Below are 12,359 nucleotides of genomic sequence, written 5' to 3'. Positions count from 1 at the left end.
TGCTGGGAGCTGGGATTACAGGCATGAGCCACCACACCCAGCTTCTTACTGATTTATTTTCTTTTTTTTTTTTTTTTTTTTGAGACACAGGGTCTCACGTTGTCACCCAGGCTGTAGTGCAGTGGTGTGGTCATGGTTCACTATAGCCTCAAAATCCCAGGCTCAAGCGTTCCTCCCACCTCAGCCTCCCGAGTCAGTGGGACTACAGGCGTGAGCCACCATGCCCAGCTAATTTTTAAAATTTTTCTTTTGTGAAGACAGGGTCTCACTATGTTGACCAGGCTGGTTTTGAACTCCTGGCCTCAAGTGATCCTCTTGCCACAGCCTTCCAAAGTGCTGGGAATACAGACATGAGCCACTATGCCCAGCTTTGATTTTTTTTTTAACCATATAAATCTATTACCTATTTAGAATAAACTAATTTTAAATTTTTTAAGTAAAATAAAATGTTTACCCTTATAAATTATGATGTATAAATTTGAGTCTTTACAAAATGTCTTTACTTTGTATTGAATGTGATTATGATTGCTAGTTATGACTGAGAAGTATGTTATGGGAAGACTACTAAGCATACAATTGTGCATGAGCTTATACACAAACACACACATAATGTAGTTCTACATCTAGAAATTACATTAATTTTATTATTTTCTGTTTCCTAGAATAATGGTCTCAAAACTCTTTGGTCACATTTTCCTATCAGTAAAAAATGTTGAGTTTTTTTATTTATTTACAATATATCATAAGTACATGGACTAATGTGTACATTAAAAACATTAACAAAAACTTACATTTATAAAAAACAAGGTAAACAAATTAGGAGGAGACGGCTGAGCACTGTGGCTCACTCCTGTAATCCCTTCACTCTGGGAGGCCGAGGTGGGTGGATCACCTGAGGTCAGGAGTTCAAGACCAGCCTGGCCAACATAATGAAATCCCGTCTCTACTAAAAATACAAAACTTAGCCAGGCGTGGTGGTGGGCATCTGTAAACCCAGCTACTCAGGAGGCTGAGGCAAGAGAACCGCTTGCACCCGAGAGGCGGAGGTTGCAGTGAACTGAGATCACACCACTGCACTCCAGCCTGGGCAACAAGAGCAAAACTCTGTCTCAGAAAAAAAGAAAGAAAAGAAAATTAGGGGGAGACATCCTAATGCTTTTCCTCCACCACCCCAAAAGATTATTTTGTGCATCCTAGGGTGCACCTGTCTTAGTTGGACATTGTTCTAGAATGTATCAGTTAAAAGCTGCTGAAGGATCTCAGACATGTGTTCTGTTAAGTGCCTACAGGTTCACCAAACTTATTGAAAATAGTTAAAATGGTCCTTGACTTCAGCTTCCAGAACTGTTGTAAGTTCCTTAGTTCAAACACAAAGCAATAAAACTGGCCCCAATAAAACACATTAGACTCAATTCTAAGCAGTTTCTGATAACCATAATCATAGACTAATGTGCACAGCCTTTGAACTTAGCAATTGCAACACTAATGTACATGAGACTATTTATCACCAAAAATCAAGTAATTTAGGGAGAAAAAATGGGAGAGGGTATGTGTAGAGATTTGAGGGAAACCCAAAATATACACAAAATAGTTTATGACTTAAAAAAAAAAACGCAAAAAAAGGTATGATGAGGACAATACAAAACTAAACCTGTAAACTAAACCTGTTTGCTGGGCGCAGTGGCTCACACTTGTAATCCCAGCACTTTGGGAGGCTGAGGCGGATGGATCACAAGGTCAGGAGTTCAAGACCAGCCTGTCCAACATGGTGAAACCCCATCTCAAATAAAGATACAAAAATTAGCCAGCTGTGGTGGCGGGTGCCTGTAATCCTAACTACTGAGCTGAGGCAGGAGAATCGCTTGAACTCTGGAGGCAGAGGTTGCAGTGAGCCAAGATCGCACTGCTGTACTCCAGCCAGGGCGACAGAGCAAGACTCTTAAAAAAAAAAAAAATGGCCATTATCTCCACTTAACTGGTGAAGAAACTGTGGCTCAAGAAAGTTAAGTAACTTGCACAAATCAGACCTGCAATTATTTATTGGAGAGTTGAAGTAACAGGTGCATTAGCTGGACAGTTGCTCAAAATGAGTCCAACTTAAGTGATACCAAAATGTCACTGTATTATTATTTGTAAGGATACAGAGGAGTTTTATTTACCAGAACTATTTTCAGGGAATATAGTATATGTTTTGGGAAAATAAAGAATATATAAGTTGTTTGGGGTGCCAATGGGATCAAGATCCCCTTGGGGTATGCTGGATAGCTGGCTATGAAACTCTTCAAAAGAGGAAGCTTTCCTAAATGGTATCTACACATTTTCCTGTAATACTCAGGAGTAGCAGCCTCTATTTTCTTTTTCTGTACCAACAAGAATGAGCTTGGAAAGCTTCATCCTTAAATCAATGTTAAACAGGATTTGAGGACTGTCAATGAAGAGGGGGCCCCAGTTGTTCTGAGTGGTCGTACATGGTTTGATCCTAAATCTGCTTAACTTCAAAGTTAGTACCCTTGGCTGTGTACCATGCTGCCTCTAGCATGTGACTGAAATGCAGACAGACAGATAGGTATATAGATACAAAGATGGGAAAGAATTGTGAATGGTGATTCTAAAGATTGTGCTACTGGTAGTCTTCTCACAGGAGTATCTTGGTGTCGTGTTTTCTTAAACTTTGTATCATAATCACACATTTTCAGGCAGCTTAAATCCTTTAAGGAACAAAAACAGGATAAGAATGAGTGAATAGATAGGTCTCCACTGTTAAAAAAAAAAATCTACCACTGTATATTTGTTATCCTCAGGAAATTACTACAATCAAGGAGAGACTCGTAAGAAAGAACTTTTGCAGAGCTGTGATGTTTTGGGGATTCCACTCTCCAGTGTAATGATTATTGACAACAGGTAATATATCTTTTAACAATGTAGAAATTTATTGGCAATAAATATGCAGTGATATACTCAAAAGACACACAAAAAACTAATGTGAGTGGCTGAGAGCATCTTGTATGAAAAGTCTAGGGCTCGGTGCCATGGTTCACGCTTGTAATCCCAGTACTTTGGGAGGCTGAGGTGGGCGGATCCCTTAAGGTCAGGAGTTTGAGACCAGCCTGGCCAACATGGTAAAACCGCATCTCTACTAAAAATACAAAAATTAGCTGGGCATTGTGTTCCAGCTACTAAAGAGGCTGAGGCAGGAGAATCACTTGAACCCAGGAGTTGGAGGTTGCAGTGAGCTGAGATCAAGCCATTGCACTCCAGCCTGGGCGACAGTGAGACTTCATCTCAAAAAAGAAAAGAAAAGTCTACATAAAATAACTTCACAGCGGGGCACAGTGGCTTACGCCTTAATCCCAGCACTTTGGGAGGCCGAGGTGGGCAGATCACCTCAGGTCAGGAGTTCAAGACCAACCTGGCCAAACATGGTAAAACCCTGCATCTACTAAAACTACAAAAATTAGACGGGCGTATTGGCATACGCCTGTAATCTCAGCTACTTGGGAAGCTGAGGCAGGAGAATCGCTTGAACCTGGGAGGCAGAGGTTGCAGTGAGCCAAGATCACACCATTGCACTTCAGCCTGGACGAGAGAGCAAGACTCCGTCTCAAAAATAATAATAATAATAATAATAATAATAATAACTTCACATTTGTTTTTAAATGACAGCGTGATTGAAATAAATTTTTTAACTTCTGTTCGGATTTTTTTTCCTGACATGGGTACTTCTCTTTACATCTATAGCTTTAAAAAGTTTTATTATAAATTTCAAAAACATACAAAAGTATAAAGAATAGTATCATAAACCCCCATTTGCCTATTACCTAAACCCACTGATTATCGAGACTTTACTATACAGTGCTTGTTTCTTCACCTATCCCTAACTTAACATCTTTTGTGTATATGAAACATTTTAAAGAAAACTCCAGCCATCAGGTTTTTCACCCCAAGGTACTTAGGTCTGCATCTCTTAAGAAGATGGGACACTTTTCATCTAGCTACAGACAGCCATTATCATTACATCTAACAATATTAACAATAACAGTAATTCTTTGGTGTCCACCAACACCCAGTCCATATCAGAATTTCTTCAGGTAGCTCAAAAATTTCCTTTTACAATTGGTTTACTCAAATCAGGATCTCGACAAGGACCACACATTATAGTTGGTTGATATTCTGCATGTAATTACCCTTTTCTCCAAATCAGTGGATTTGTTGAAGAAACTGAATTATGTTGTCATACAGAATGTCCTACATTCTGGATTTATCTGTTTGTTTCCTGTATGTCTACATTCTTTTTTTTTTTTTTTTTTTTTTGAGACGGAGTCTCACTCTGTCCCGTCCAGCCTGGAGTGCAGTAGTGCCATCTCGGCTCACTGCAACCTCCGCCTCCTGGATTCAAGCGGTTCTCCCCCCTCAGTCTCCCAAGTAGTTGAGATTACAGGCATCCACCACCACACCTGGCTAATTTTTTGTATTTTTGGTAGAGATAGGGTTTCACCATATTGGCCAGGCCAGGCTGATCTTGAACTCCCGACCTCAGGTGATCCACCTGCCTCAGCCTCCCAAAGTGCTGTGATTATAGCCATGAACCACCGTGTCCGGTCTTTTTTTTTTTTTTTTTTTTTTGCACACGGCAAATCAGATTTGGGTCTAACTTTTTGGGGGGCAAGAATATTTCATAGGCTGTACTATGTACTTTGCATCGTATCAGGAGACACGTACTATCTGATAGACCTATAGTGAATCTACAGTTGATCAGCGAGTTCAGATGGCAATGACTCCCTTTATTTTAAAGACCCCCATCAACCTTTCATATGTTCTCATGCCTATTGCCTGAATCATTAATTACCTAGAAGTTGCAAAATGCTTAGTTTCCAATAGTCTCACATATTCTATGTGTACTATCTAAATTCTTTTGTAAAACAGAATCTTCACTATTAATTAAGGCTACTTAGTTACCCTGCTATGTATAATAATTTGAAACAAAAAAACAGGATAGGTGCTTAATTTTTTCCCTTTAATTGACATTTTTCAGAATAAAGAGTTGATACGCCGTACACCTACAGTCGTGATCTATTGTTTGTTTCTTGAATGGGAGGACACCTAACTTTCATTAGAAAATTACACGTTTTTATGTATTCGGTGTTTCAGGTTCAGTCATATGTTCTTTAATACTAAATTGTCTTATGTTTGGCCAGAGAGTCTCTTCATGTTGGCTTATATGTCCTTTTCATATGACCTCTTTGTCTTTTATGATTTCCTTCCTTTCTTTCAAGTACAATGAGACTTTCCAGTACTATCTTGTATACTTTCCTGCTCCAATTCTGAAATCAGCCATTTCTCCAAAGAGCCTTTGTTTGTCTTACTAGGGAATGGTATTTAGAGTCCATAACCAGCATAGTAGGAGTGTTCATTGCAATAGTGTTATTTATTTATTTTTTTAGACAGAGTCTTGCTCTGTAGCCTCTGCCTCCCTGGTTCCAGTGAGTCTCCTGCCTCAGCCTCCTGGGTAGCTGGGATTACAGGTACACGCCACCATGCCCAGCTAATTTTTGTATTTTTAGTAGAGACGGGGTTTCACCATGTTGGTCAGGCTGGTCTCGAACTCCTGACCTCAGGTGACCCGCCTGCCTCAGCCTCCCCAAAGTGTTGGGATTACAGGCATGAGCCACCACGCCTGGCCGCTATAGTGTTATTATTTCTCATTGCTAGTTGACCTTTATAGTGGACAGAGCTAGGATGTATGTTTTTTATGTGCTTTTGGATTTTTTAGAGACAGGATCTCACTGTTACCCCGGGTGGAGTGAACTGGCGTGATCACACTTCACTGTAGCCTTGAACTCCTGGGTTCAGGCAATCCTCCTGTGTCAGCCTCCTGAGTAACTGGGACTACAGGCACTCACCACCACACCTGGCTTTTTTTTTTTTTTTTTTTTTTTTTGAGATGGAGTCTTGCTGTGTCACCCAGGCTGGAGTGCAGTGGTGCCATCTCAGCTCACTGCAACCTCCGCTACCTGAGCTAAAGTGATTCTCCTGCCTCAGCCTCCTGAGTAGCTGGGATTACAGGCACACACCACTACACCTGGCTAATTTTTGTATCTTTAGTAGAGAAGGGGTTTCGCCATGTTGGCCAGGCTGGTCTTGAACTTTTGACCTCAAGTGATCCGCCCTCCTCGGCCTCCCAAAGTGCTGGGATTACAGGCGTGAGCCACTGCGCCTGGCCTATTTTTTTTTAAAAGGAAAAAAATCAGAAATATATACAGATGATTACAATTCAAAGTTAATATTTCAGGGATTTTGTTTAACGTCATTGATATTTACAATGGAATCTCTGGTTGGGTGTGGTGGCTCCTACCTGTAATCCAAGCACTTTGGGAGGCCGAGGTGGACAGATCGCTTGAGCCTAGGAGTTTGAGACCAGCCTGGGCAACGTGGTGAAACCCCGTCTCTACTAAAAATACAAAAATTAGCTGGGCATGGTGGCATGCCCGAAATCCCAACTACTTGGGTGACTGAGGTAAGAGGATCACCTGAACCCAGAAGGTGGAGGCTGCAGTGAGCCAAGATCATGCCCACTGAACTCCAGCCCGGATAACAGAGTGAGATCCTGTCTCAAAAGCAAAAAAAAAAAAAAAAAAAAATTGAATCTCTTTTCTGTCACACTGAAAGTCCTTTCCAAGAACATGAACATAATTACTTATTTTCTTCTTTAATCTTTTCAAGAATTTCAGGGCCGGGCGCGTTGGCTCACGCCTGTAATCCCAGCACTTGGGGAGGCCGAGGTGGGTGGATCACGAGGTCAGGAGTTCGAGACCAGCCTGGCCAACATGGTGAAAACTCCATCTCTACTAAAAATACAAAAATTAGCTGGGTGTGGAGGCACACGCCTGTAATCCCAGATACTCGGGGGGCTGAGGCAGGAGAATTGCTTGAACCCAGGAGATGGAGGTTGCAGTGAGCCAAGATCGCACCATTGCACTCCAGCCTGGGTGACAGGATAAGACTCCGTCTCAAAAAAAAAAAAAAGAATTTAATAAAACATGAAAGAAGGGGCTGGTATTATGGTATTATGTATACTCAGAACAGTAAATACTCAAAACTAATACTAAATACAATATGACTGATTATGATGCCTGCAATTTACTTTAAGATAATTCAGAAAAAAATAAATACATACATAGATTAACCCCAAATGACAAAATATAACAATTTAAACCTTAGTAGAAGGTACTGGAGTGTTTCTTTTTTTTTTTTTTTTTTTTTGAGACGGGGTCTTGCTCTGTCACCCAGGCTGCAGTGCAGTGGTGTGATCTCAGCTCACTGCAACCTCCTCCTCCTGTGTTCAAGCCATTCTCCTGCCTCAGCCTCCCGAGTAGCTGGGATTACAGGCGCCCACCACCATGCCCAGCTAATTTTTGTATTTTTAGTAAGACAGGGTTGCCAGGCGCCGTGACTCACACCTGTAATCCCAGCACTTTGGGAGGCCGAGGCAGGAGGATCATGAGGTCAGGAGTTCGAGACCATCCTGACCAAAATGGTGAAACCCCGTCTCTACTAAAAATAAAAAAATTAGCCAGATGTGGTGGTACGTGCCTGTAATCCCAGCTACTCACGAGGCTGAAGCAGGAGAACTGCTTGAACACAGGAGGTGGAGGTTGCAGTGAGCTGAGATCACGCCACTGCACTCCAGCCTGGTGCGACAGAGTGAGACCCCGTCTCAAAAAAAAAAAAAAAAAAAAAGACGGGGTTTCACCATGTTGGCTAGGTTGGTCTTGAACTCCTGACCTCAGATGATCCATCCGCCTTGGCCTCCCAAAGTGCTGGGATTACAGGCCTGAGCCACCTTGCCCGACCTGAAAATTTAGCTAGGTGTGGTGGCACGCATCCTGTAGTCCTGGATACTCAGGAGGCTGAAGTAGGAGGATTGCTTGAGGCCAGAAGTTCAAAGCCAGCCTAGGCAACGTGGCAGAACCCTGTCTCTAAAAATTAAAATGAAAAATAAAAATGAATTTTGGGCCAGGCGGGGTGGCTCACGCCTGTAATCCCAGCACTTTGGGAGGCCGAGGCAGGCAGATCAGGAGGTCACGGGTTCAAGACCAGCCTGGCCAACATGGTGAAACCCCGTCTCTACTGATACAAAAAATTAGCCAGGCGTGGTGGCATACGCCTGTAATCCCAGCTACGCAGGAAGCTAAGGCAGGAGAATCGCTTGAACCCAGGAGGCGGAGGTTGCAGTGAGCTGAGATCGCACCACTGCACTCCAGCCTGGGTGACAGAGTGAGACTCCGTCTCAAAAAAAAAAAAAAGAAAAAAAAAGAAAAAGAAAAGGCAGCAAAGTTTAGGTGAGCTGTGAACAAATTAGCATTGGCAAAACATATATCTCTTTCTGTTGAACCTTCATGATATCGTACAGAAATGTAAACTGTGAATAGTGGAGAGAGATTATGAGTTTTGTGCTTCAGAATGATTACTCTAATGAAAGTATGGATTGAAGAGATCACGATTGTAGATGAGTCTATTGTCTTTGTCCCAGTGGAGGGAGGATATCTCAAATTAGGATAGCAGCAACTGAGATGGAGATGATGGGATGAATTCAACTCTTTTTTTTTTAGAGACAAGGTGTCACGCTGACACCCAGGCTGTTTAGGCAGTGGTGCAATCTTAGCTCACTGCAGCCTTGAACTCCTGAGTAGCTGGGCCTACAGGTGTGGGCCACCATGCCTGGCTTATTTTTTAACTTTTCGTAGAGATGGGTTCTCCCTGAATTATGCAGTGATATGATTTCGATCTGTGTCCCCACCAAAATCTCATGTGGAATTGTAATCCTAACATTGGAGGTGGGGTGGTGGATCAGTAGGAGGTGATTGGATCATGGAGGCAGATTTCTCATGAATAGTTTAGCACTATCCTCCTTGGTACTGTCCTTGTCAGTGAGTTCTGGCAAGATCTGCTTGTTTAAAAGTGTATAGTACTTCCTCCCTCTCTCTCTTGCTCCTGCCTCTGCCATGTAGGATGCTTGCTCCCCCTTTGCCTTCTGCCATGATTGGAAGCTTCCTGAGGCCTCCTCAAAAGTGGAAACTGCTATGCTTCCTTTATAGCCTGCAGAACCATGAGCCAATTAAACCTCTTTTCCTTATAAATTACCCAGTCTCAGGTATTTCTTTATAGCAATGTGAGAAGGAACTAATGAACCCAGGCTGGTCTGGAACTCCTAGGCTCAAGCAATCCTCCCACCTCAGCCCCTCAAAGTGCTGAGATTATGGATGTGAGCCACCACACGCAGCCCCAGCCCCAAGGTTTTGTTTTGTTTTGTTTTTTTCATTTTATTTGAGACAGAGTTTTGCTCTGTCACCCAGGATGAATGCAGTGGCACAATCACGGCTCACTGCAGCCTAACTCCCGGGTGCAAGGGATCCTTCCACCTCAGCCTCCCGAGTAACTGGGACCACAGTCATGCACCACCTTGCCAGCTACCTTTTTTTTTTTTCGGTAGAGATGGAGTCTTGCTAGCTTGCCCAAGCAGGTCTTGAACTCCTGGACTCAAGCAGTCTCCCACTTTGGCCTCCCAAAATGCTGAGATTAGAGGCGTGAGCCAGCGCACCTGGCCTCCAGTATTATTTAAGAGGTAGAAATAGGCCAGGCACGGTGGCTCACGCCTCTAATCCCAGCACTTTGGGAGGCCAAGGGGGTGGGGGCAGATCACCTGAGGTCGGGAGTTCGAGACCAGCCTGACCAACATGGAGAAACCCGGTCTCTACTAAAAATACAAAATTAACCGGGTGTGGTGGCGCATCCCTGTAATCCCAGCTACTTGGGAGGCTGAGGCAGGAGAATGGCTTGAACCCAGGAGGCAGAGGTTGCGGTGAGCCGAAATCACGCCATTGCACTTCAGCCTGGGCAACAAAAACGAAACTCCCTCTCAAAAAAAAAAAAAAAAAAAGAAGTGGCAGGAATTCAAGGAACAAAAGAAATTTGGGATAATGGAAACCCACCTAGATATCTAGGTGGATAAAGATTAGCGAGGGTAGTTTGCAAAGCAGGAGAATTGGGTATGAAGAGATAATAAATTAGGCATCTTTAGCATATGGGAGGATGAAAGTCTTTGGGGTGGGCTGGGTGCAGTGGCTCAGGCCTGTAATTCCAGCACTTTGGGAGGCTGAGGTGGGCGGATCACCTGAGGTCGGGAGTTTGAGACCAGCCTGACCAACGTGGAGAAACCCCATCTCTACTAAAAATACAAAATTAGCCATGTGTGGTGGTGCATGGAGGCTGAGGCAGGAGAATCACTTGAACCTGGGAGGAGGAGGGTGCAGTGAGCCGAGATCACACCATTGCACTCCAGACTGGGCAACAAGAGTGAAACTCTGTCTTAAAAAAAAAAAAGAAAATCTTTGGGGTGAATGAAATTGCCCATGGATTAACTGGAGTGATAAGAATTGGGGATCAGTTCGAGGAAAATAAAACCACAAACTGTAATGAGGAGAATTGGAAGCATTGAGATGTAAGGTGGGAATACTTGAGAAAATTATAAGGAAAATGAGACTTATCTGCTCAGTATTAAACAAAATTAGCATCAAATGGTATAAGAAATTTGGTACCCTGCTTTTTTTACTAGAGAGTATTTTTAGCATTTTTCTATGTCATTAAATAATCATTAAAAGTCTTTAATGATTGTAAAGATTTAATCGTGAAGATGTACCATAACATTTAACATTCTCCTACTATTGAATATTTAAATCTTTCTAATATTTAAGCACTTACAATTTTTTTAGCAAATCTCTTTGAAGTTCTAACTCTTTCCATAAATGAATTTCTAGATATTGAATTACTGGGTCAGAGTATAGGACTTTTTCTTTGGGGTGTTTTTTGTTTGTTTTTGGAGACAAGGTCTCTGCCATCAGGCTAAAGTGCAATGACATGATCGTGTCTCACTGCAAACTCTAACTTCTGGGCTCAAGCAGTCTTCCCACCTCAGCCTCCTAAGTAGCTAGGACTACAGGTGTGCACCACCATGCCCAGCTAATTTTAAAAATTATTTTAGATCCAGAGTCTTGCCATGTCACCCAGGCTGGTCTCCAACCCTTAGGCTCAAGTGATCTGCCTCAGCTTCCCAAAGTGCTGATATTACAGCATGAGCCACCATTCCCAGTCTATATAGAACTTTTTATAGTTTTCTTCATCTAGGTACTAAACAATTCTTGCTAAAGTTATTTTGATTCTTTTTTATTATTATTGCTGTGAAAAAGATTTTTTGGTTAAGAATTTACTGCTAGTATGTAGCTTTATTGATTTTTTAATGTATTTATTTTATATTCATCACTTTGAAACTTCTGTAAAAAGCCTACCAGTTTTAACTTGATTCCCTAAAGTTTTGTAGGTAAATCATCTGCAAATAATGCTAATACAATCTTTCATGTTTTCAACATATGCCTCTTATTTCTGATTCTTTTTTTTTTTTGAGACAGAGTCTCGCTCTGTAACACAATCTCTGCCTCCTGGGTTCAAGTGATTCTTCTGTCTCAGCCTCCTGAGTAGCTGAGATTACAGGCATACACCACCATACCCGGCTAATTTTTTGTTTTTTTAGTAAAGATGGGGTTTCACCATGTTGGTCAGGCTGGTCTTGAACTCCTGACCACAAATGATCCACTTCCCAAAGTGCTGGGATTACAGGCATGAGCCACTGCGCTCAGCCCTGATCCATTTCTTATTTCTTTGAGTGGATTTCCTTAATCTATGTTAAACAAAAAAGGGAAAGCAGGCAACTTTGTCTGTATTTATGATTTGATTGACAACATATCCAGTGTTTAACCATTAACTGTGTTGTTACTGGTGTGTGTGTGTTTGTTTGTTTGTTTATGAGACGGAGTCTTGCTCTGTTACCCAGGCTGGAATGCAGTGGTGCAATCTTGGCTCACAGCAACCTCCACCTCTCGGGTTCAAGCACTTCTCCTGCCTCAGCCTCCCAAGCAGCTAGGATCACAGGCGTGTGCCACCCACCCAGCTAATTTTTATATTTTTAGTAGAGATAGGGTTTCACCATGTTGGCCAGGCTGGTCTCGAACTGCTGACCTCAGGGGATCCACCTGCCTCGAACTCCCAAAGTGTTGGGATTACAGGCGTGAGCCACCGTGCCTGGCCTGCTGATTATTCTTTATAATATTAGGCATTGGTGGGAATTGATGTTCACTGTATTTGATTTGGGGTGGGGATCCCATTCATTTCAGTATGCTACAAAGAGATGAAGGAAAAAGTTTAGATTTATTCTTGATCTTACTTGCTTCATGGTAAACTACTGGGGTCACCACGGGAGAATTTCTTCTGTTTATACCAGTGGATTTATAGAGCCAGACTGCCCAGAC

At 42.4% G+C, this 12,359-nt stretch overlaps 1 protein-coding gene across 2 annotated transcripts in view; it reads left to right on the top strand.

Moving 5' to 3' along the window:
• The window catches only part of PIGL (phosphatidylinositol glycan anchor biosynthesis class L), a 112,040-nt gene that overhangs the window by 15,477 nt on the left and 84,204 nt on the right, over window positions 1-12,359 (top strand). For both annotated transcript variants that reach the window (XM_004042211.5, XM_019027170.4), the window contains exon 2: window positions 2,802-2,901. In XM_004042211.5, coding sequence (XP_004042259.5) covers window positions 2,802-2,901 — 100 coding nt within the window. The remainder of the gene's footprint in view (window positions 1-2,801; window positions 2,902-12,359) is intronic.

The sequence above is a fragment of the Gorilla gorilla genome, chromosome 4 (assembly GCF_029281585.2).
Source record: "Gorilla gorilla gorilla isolate KB3781 chromosome 4, NHGRI_mGorGor1-v2.1_pri, whole genome shotgun sequence".
Classification (NCBI taxonomy): domain Eukaryota; kingdom Metazoa; phylum Chordata; class Mammalia; order Primates; family Hominidae; genus Gorilla; species Gorilla gorilla.
The sequence above is the reverse complement of the archived record's forward strand: the minus strand, read 5'-3'. Positions and strand labels throughout refer to the sequence as shown.